We start from the raw sequence: 8,633 nt of genomic DNA, 5'->3' as shown, positions 1-8,633 counted from the left end.
AGAGGCTGGTGGTCAGGCTTGCTGACTTTGTTGACAGATGTCATCGGTCCCCAATTGCGCTGATCGATGCTCATGTTGTTGATCACTGGGCTGTCTGGTCCAGACTCGACTGCTTACAAACCGCCGCAAAAACCCGGAATATTGTTGAGTGCGGCGTAAAACTGAACTCTCTCACACACCTTATTGGATCTACGAACGCTAACAGGTATATCGTTCTGAGTGAAGAGTTAAGCTGTTGTGGGCTTTAACTTTCCTGCCATCAGATCCAAAACATTCATAAGAATGAGATTAAAGGTTTTCCTACCTTTCTTGAAAAACTTAAACTATCTGAAAACAGATTATTGGGGCAGACAGAGGAGACTGACACACTCATTCAAACTATCTTCTCTATATTTTTGCCGTCTATTAAGTATTCTTCTTATTAAATCTAACATTCAGGAAATTACGTTGGACACAGCGCCCGAAAAATGTCCTCGAAAGGTCACTGTTCTACATATGCTATGTAAAGTCATCTAGTGAGGTGAAAGGAGGTGTGCGCCTTCACACACAGTGACGTCAGATTATTTATGACGTCAGCCCATTGATGACGTCACAACAATCGGTCTGTCAAGAAATCGCCGCGACATGCAGCTGGGTTGTCATCCTCTGCACTAATGTCGTTTGGGGAGCGTAACAACTCGCTCCACGTGTCGGATCTAGCCCCGGTGGGTCGGGCCTCGTCACGAGGAGGTGGGGCAGATGACGAGAACCGGGAATCGCGCAGCCTGAGGGCTGAGAATGAGCACTTACGACAATGCCTTAGGCTTATGCAGGAACAGGCAGAGCTAGAGAGCGCCAACCTCATCTCTTCCGTCATAGCTTGGTGTGATGACAGGTTTAGGAAGAAATTTGCTGGTAGGTTAAAAAACAATCTTACTACACAGTAAGTGAATGATTTATTTGTTTGTTGTCTAATGCCGCCGGCAGCAACAACCAAGCTATATGGCGGCGGTCTGTCAATCATCTAGCCTCGACTGGACAATCCAATGATCAACAGAATAAGCACTGACCTACGCAATTGGAATATAATGACATGTGTCAACCAAGTTAGCGAACCTGACCACCCGATCCAATGTGTCACCCCTGATTCTAGCCCGGTTTATCACAGTTGCTTGTGCTAGAATGAAATAATTTCGACTTTTGAGTCATAGGATTTAAGAAATAAATTATTAGTATTTATACTTATGGAAAGAGCCAAGTGAGGATGTAGTGTTTAAAATGGCCTTGCTCCCGTGTTTTCAATACTCTAAATGACAAGGTGACCATCACAGCCTACTGCTACATGCATGCTTAAAAATCTACAGGCCCTGAATGAAACCTGCAGGCCCTGAATGAAATATACAGGCCCATTTGGCCAAGTCAAGTTTATGGTACACAGAGGTTTTGTTCTTTACACTGTTGACATTCCTACGCCAAAGCGCTGAAAAACCAGGAAGTGAAACTGTAAGTTATCGTAACATGATTGATCGTGGATGATTCCCCAACTTTAATGAAGAACAAAAAGTGGGAAACATTCCAGTTGAAAAAAAAAAAATTGAGACCTAATTTATTGAAGGCCATAATGGCTTGCACATATTTGGAATTGCCGTTCCGATACAATAACAACCGGGGCTGAGCCTCCGGGCCCTCGGCTATTCCGACCGCTGCCTTGCTGATTTTGTCTTATGCATTTAGATGGCATGGGTAAATAGTCACTTATAAACCGTATCAACCAGGTAGCTGCCTAAAACTCCGGTCATCGATCACATAGGTGTGTGTGTCAGATGTCTTGGAACCAGTCATGTACTGAAATATATTAACACTTCTTTTGACGGACAATCTATCTCACCCATTGTTTTTTGTGGATAGAATTCGTTTACACTTTTTATTTGGATCATACACAGACTTTATTCCTCTAGTTTCATTGCCCCCATTGTACTACGACTCAAATGTGGTGCAAGGAAAGGAATGTCGAGTCTAGAAGTATTCAACGAGAAAATGAGTTTAGCAAATAGTTTAGCTCCCGCAATACGTCTAATTTAGCGCGTGGGTGAATTTGGTTTCTTTTTTAGCAATACCCCTGCAATATCACGGCAGAGGACACCAGAAATGGGCTTCACACATTGTACCCACGTGGGCAATGGAACCCGGGTCTTTGGCGTAATCGCTAGGCTACCCTAACATCCCCGTCTGATTAATCGGTACCCCGTTTTACCGATCATTTGTGAAAATCCGGGTTTGAATTGATCTTCAGTAACACATGCTTGTTGTAAGAGGCGACTAACGGAATTGAGTGGTCAGGCTCACTGACTTGTTTGACACATCTCATTGCATCCTAATTGCGTAGATCGATACTGATGGTGTTGATCACTGGATTGTCTGCTCCAGGTTCAATTATTTACATACTGCCGCCGTGTAGCAGGAATATTGCTGAGTGCGGCGGAGAACGTACTCATTTTCCACATCAGAATAATGTGCGAACCCCATTCCTTGGTTTTACTCACAAATGACTTATTACGTTATTGCTAATAACACTGATCTTTGTTTGGGATATAACAACCATGTTGCCCTCTTATAAAAGCTGACAACGCTGACATACCAACCTGCATTCTGCAACCTGCATTCTAATATATCTTTAGGAAAATTAGGATTCAATAAGAAAATGAAAGAAAATGAACTCGTGCATGTTTGAGGTGTAATCGGACCATCGAACTTGTGAGCGGTTTATCATCCTCTTTTCATTGTTGTGTGATCGGACCATTAACTAGAACGTGTCAGCGGTTTGTCATTTTCAGCAATCCATGTCCTCCGTACAAGAGGTCACTAACATGATCGAGTGGTCAAACTCACTAACATAATCTATGCTCATGATTTCAATCACTGGATTATCTGATCTAGACTCAGTTTTCAACTGACCGCAGTCATACAACTGAGATATTAAACAACATACAAACAATATGTTTGAATATTTAATTTTTTAACATTTCTGAGGTTCGGAGATGAACATTTACCATCTTGAAATATGGCTGCAGCGTACGTAAACTGCCAAAGTTGCTTCTTGCTGTCTTGGGTACAAAAGTGCAATGTATAAAGTCCATTTCTAGTGTTCCCCGCCGTCATATTGCTAATATTGCTCAATCACTCACATTCTGTTTCAGACATGTCCCTTGCAACGTCTTCGGGGCGAAAGGCTGCCAGTCCATTCCGCCCCATCGCACCACCAGGGCCAATCAAAGCGCTTGACGCTGGTAGCAAAATCTCGCCATCGGACTATGTGAGCACTGTTTCGACATTTTCCAACCTCACTCCTCCTTCTAGTCCTGTACGCAGTTCTAGCAGGAAGCCTGAGGAGATCAACCAGTCGTATCCAGCAGCCAACAGTCTTTCCCAGCGGGTAGAACCTCCACAGCCTTCCCTCTCTAAAGAGCGTAGCTACTCACCAACGTTGTCATCAAGTCGACAACGCCAAGGCTCACCAACTGGGACACTTCCCTCTGATGGCGCTTCCGGTCTTGCAGGTCGCAGTTCACCTGCTGGGACATTTCACACAGGTGTCGCTTCCGGTCTTGCCAATCATGTAGCTGGCGCCACTAGTCGGAGTTCCCCAACTAGGACATTACATCCAGGTGTCGCTGGTTATGGATCTGGCCGGAGTTCACCAGTTGGCATTGCAACTAATCACGTGTCCTCCAGAGCCTCTTCGCGTGCTTCATCTCCAAACAGTGTCAATTCATCGACACAACAAGAACCACCAGCCAAAGGATCAACCAGCCGAGGCAACCATGTTGAAATAAAACAGCGACCTCCTTCACCTCAGTTTTATCCAGCCCTGAGTCAGATCTCTTCTACATTACCCACAGAATCAGACGTGTCTGCAGCTTATGTGAGCCAATTCCCAAACAGGAGTAGTTTTTCAGGCACGCTTGAAATGCATGATCTCAGTTCTACCAAACCAGGCCTCAAACGTCCAGAGAGTGCTCCATTCGTACCATATGTGCAGGACAGTAGTTTCCCTGGTCAACAACCATACGCTTCACCCAACCAATCCCTGATTCAGTCAACAACACTGGGTCAGACACCCCATGGAGTGAGACACTCATCTTTGCCCCAACATCAGTTGCGTCAGGCACATATTCCAGGGTCCTCGTCTCCAACACAGGGTAGCAAGGAACTTCCCTACCAACACCGCTCAGCTATTCCACAAGAACAAAGCACCTTCCAGTCGACAGCACTTCCTGGATTATCTTACAGTGCCCAGCCTACGTTGCCTGCCAAGAGAGTTGTCGTGAATGAAGAATATGGAAGGGAGAGAACGCTTACTCCTATCCCTGAGATGAAAAAGACACTCACCAGAAACATGTCAAACATAGCTGAGGAAATGGAGGAAGAACTGAAAGGGCTGAGCTCGCGGTCAGTAAGTCCAGCAGAAATGATCACCAACAACCAGAAGTATGGTCCACCAAAGGCAGCGTCTACCCCTAAGAAAGGTCAGAATGTGACATATGAATGAACGTCAGAATGAATTACGTGTTTAGTCCATGCATAACTCAACGGATAGAACCACATCAACAACATTGATTGCATGAACTATGTTTCCGCCATTAATAAACATCAGTGAGTGGGTGAGTGAGTGAGTTAATATTTAATGTCACATCGGCAATATCTCAGCTATATCGTGACGAAACCATTGGTGAGTGAGTAAGTTAAGATTTAATGTCACATTGCCAATATTTCAGCCATATCGTGACGAGAACCATTGATATTATACATAATAGAGAATGGTAAAAAATCTGTCAACGAAGGGCAGTAAAACAAATGGACTATCACAGCAGATATTTAAAACTAGCAATTAAATCTAAAACAATTTAACTATAGAGTACGATACAATATAAAAACAGGCTAGACCGCCAACAACTGAAGGTAGGTCACCATTCCAGGGTCAATTAGGACAGCACCTTTGCTACCTGCACGGACACTGGTTGGATTTACACCATCCCTTCAGCCCCTAAAAAAACAGTTGCTAATTCATACCACCAATCATTAAATTACATCTATTTACAACACATATTAATAAAAATTCAATCATGAAATCATTTTCTTTCAAAAAGCCAATAATTAAATGAGAACTAACACTGGTAAAACGATCCTTAACAGTTTTGACATTGAAATATTTATCCTTTGTGGGGACGAAACCATAATAAAAATGAAAGAATGTTGAAGAGTAAAACGACGATGGACAGTAATAATACTAGAATATCAGAGAAATGAACATAAAACTAGCATGAAAAACTAACACATTGTAACTAAAGAAGACAATACGATATACAACACGGGATATAGATTGCTAACAACTGAAGACAGATCACCATAATAGGGGTCATGGTACAGTACAAATTCCCTGAGGATGCTACCCGTGGAGATTCTAGTTAGCACTGGACTACAATAACACGTGCTTGTCGTAAGAGGCGAGTAACGGGATCGGGTGGTCAGACTCGCTGACTTGGTTGACACGTGTCATCGATTCCCATTTACGCAGATCGATGCTCATACTGTTGATACGTGGGGCGTCTCGTCCGATTATTTCGGTTATTTACAGACCGCCGCAAAATAAATGGAATATTGCTGAGTGCGGCGTAAAACTAAACTCACTCACTACTTCGGTAGGCATTGAGATGACAATGCAATATATTCGTTCGCTTATACGCAGTTTTTCGTTCCCTCTACAGCCAATGATATGTCAATGAAAGTACTGAGTGATTAGTGTGTCTGTTTGTATGTGCTGACAACTCACAAAAACTGTGCAATATATGCTGATTACACCCCAAAATAATTCTAATTCTCTCCACAGGAAGAACTTCATCACCAACTATCCACAGCCTTATAAAGCGCGACAAAGACAGAAAGTTACTCTCCCCTAGAGGTAAACATCGACACACTTGACGTGTTAGTAACTACTTTGTCAGGATTCCCCTCGAAATGTTTTCATTGCAGGTTTAGATACCTCCCATGGCGTGTAACCTCTTCCACACAGTAATCGTGATGTTTGTGGCTCGGTCGGGTAGCCTAGTAGTTAAAGCGTGCGGTCGTAACGCTGAAGACCCGGGTTCGATTCCCCACATGGGTACTATGCGTGAAGCCCATTTCTGGTGTCCCTGTAGTGATGTTGGTGGAATGATGGCAAAAGCGACGTAAAACCCACCTCACTCACTCACTTACTCACCCACCCACCCTTCCATGGCCACTCACTCACTTTTAATTACTGCAACTGCATTGACAAACTTCCTTCCTGACCCCATATATAAAATCTGATTTTTGTGTCTAACCATTTCTCAAGTCACATTTCTACGTTGCTGTGGTTATTATCAGTCACCCAGTGGCAATGCAGTCAGCCAGCGCCATCCTGTTCAATACCTTATTACCTGACATGCTGGATTATTTCAATACCTGTTCAAGAATTAAACCAGTAGAGCCTCGTGTAAAACGGGATCTGTGAAGATCCGGGTCTTCAGCAACCCATGCTTTCCATAAAAGGTGACTATGCTTGTCGTATGAGGCGACTAGCGGGATCGGGTGGTCAGGCTCATGTCATGTCATCGGTTCCCAATTGCGCACATCGATGTTCATGCTGTTGATCACTGGATTGTCTGGTCCACACTCGATTATTTACAGACTGCCGCCATATAGCTGAGATATTACTTTTACTGAGTGCGGCGTAAAACTAAAATCACTCACCCACTCGTGTGTAACGGGGCGTACAATATATGATGGCAAAAAAAGACTAGTTTCTGTTTCAGTTTTCAAAATACAGTGGAATGAGTTCACGCTGTTAATGTCAGCTGCATTGGAGTAGGTAGATAGGTAATAACGCTCGGCAGTTCGACTCCTGAGAGGTTCTTATGCGTGCGTTTTCACCACCCTCGAGCACATGTGATACCTCATCGGGGCATGTAACGGTTTTCGAAGTTTGCCTCCGGTCACTAAGTGAGTGAGTGAGATAATATTTAGCGCCATCCGGTCACTAAGCAGTGAACTGGAACCAGGTAGGATAAAATGGTATCGTGTACACATCCCATGGTGGGGATGGAAATCGAGGTCCTAACAAGTGCAATGTGTGATGCAAATTCCTCGTGATCACTGTCGAGCTATTAGTGGAACCATTTTCACATTTACACCAGTTTGATCGTACACAGATTTCTGCATAATTATAGCATCATTAGCACGGGGCACAGAAATAATCGTAATCAAATGCCGCCAGGCGAAGCATATCTTCAAAACTTGTACACCGTCTCGGCAATTTATTTTCTGTTATATTTTCACCCACCATCACCTATTGGCTTTTACTTTCATTTTTTTCCAAACAATTTGTCATGCACTGGGGAAAGCCATGGTTAACGACGTTATATACTCTCTTTGTTTAAACAGTTCAACATATCGTCGAGTAATAAAAAGGACAAATAAACGTTTTCAGGCAGCAGAAGTCCAAGTCCAGTCTCTGACGACTCGGCCAGGGTTCCAGTGAGACGAAACACCACAGCCGTCAAACCCTCCCACAGGATATTGGGAGAGATTGCATTTCAGCTAGAACGCCGCATCCTCGACTACGTCTTCGCCAGGAACAAACCAGAAGACAGGGATCGCGCCAAGCGACGTTTCTACGGCTACACTGTCAGCAACATCCCATTCATGATCAACAAGGAGGTCCGCCGACATGATGGATCAAAGGATGACCAACTGGAGTTCAAGCTCAACTACAGACTCCGCTACACCGTGACAACCCTGGGACCCTATGGCTATAAGCTTGACAGACATGGCATCTTTGCACAGGAAATGATCAACAAGTATGGACTGCTTAGCAATGCTCCCGATCGGAGAACTCTGGAAGCCTTTGGTCTCGCGGATGCCGACACTTTGCGAGGTTTTGTGTCGCTTCTCTCGGAAACGGAAGCCGAGAAGAAGGACAACCTCATCCTGTTAGAATGTCTTATGTTAATGGCTCACGATGATGGCCGCGCCATTTTCTTGTGGTGATGCCTTGTTTCATACCATGGTTTTGCATATCATAGCGTCTTGTTCCATAATTTCGGCAGTCCCGTTTATATTTACGTACCAATTCTGCTTCAAATGGTTATCTGCTTTCCCAATACAGTCTACGTTTTAACACGGTAAATGTATCGTCAAGGTTAACCCTACAGCAAAATTCGCCTTATCTCCCTGTACTATGATATCCTTTGCTTCTCATGTTAATTAAAGCGTGATGTTATGATGTGATCTGGAGTGTTACTAGTTATATTTCTATTGTGTGAATTCGACTGTCAGTAGCATTGATGTGTCAACTGCCATTTGGTAATGGCCACCCAATTCATGCACACTTCACCTTTGCATATACAAACAACATAAACATATGTACACGAAAGGTCTGTTGTCGACGTCACTTTTAACAATAAGAAATACTACAATCAATTTGATATATAGCGAGTGAATGAGTGAGTTAATATTTAACGTTATATCGGCAATATTTCAGCCATATTCTGACGAGAACAGATTTGAAACTAAAATGGGATATGTGCATGGTATAAAAACCTGTTGTCAAATGAGTGAGTGAGTGAGTTAATGTT

General features: G+C 43.5%; 1 protein-coding gene across 1 annotated transcript; it reads left to right on the top strand.

The window, feature by feature from the left end:
* The first annotated feature begins 653 nt into the window (after positions 1-653).
* Positions 654-8,284, top strand: LOC137257518 (uncharacterized). The gene is made up of 4 exons (XM_067794844.1): positions 654-894; positions 3,177-4,505; positions 5,867-5,938; positions 7,487-8,284. The coding sequence occupies exons 1-4, from the start codon at positions 654-656 to the stop codon at positions 8,044-8,046; spliced, it is 2,202 nt and encodes a 733-aa protein (XP_067650945.1). The 3' UTR covers positions 8,047-8,284.
* The last annotated feature ends 349 nt before the right edge of the window (positions 8,285-8,633 follow it).

The sequence above is a fragment of the Haliotis asinina genome, chromosome 12, assembly GCF_037392515.1.
Source record: "Haliotis asinina isolate JCU_RB_2024 chromosome 12, JCU_Hal_asi_v2, whole genome shotgun sequence".
Taxonomy (NCBI): Eukaryota; Metazoa; Mollusca; class Gastropoda; order Lepetellida; family Haliotidae; genus Haliotis; species Haliotis asinina.
Note: the sequence above shows the minus strand (reverse complement) of the source record. Positions and strands in the feature narration are given on the sequence as shown.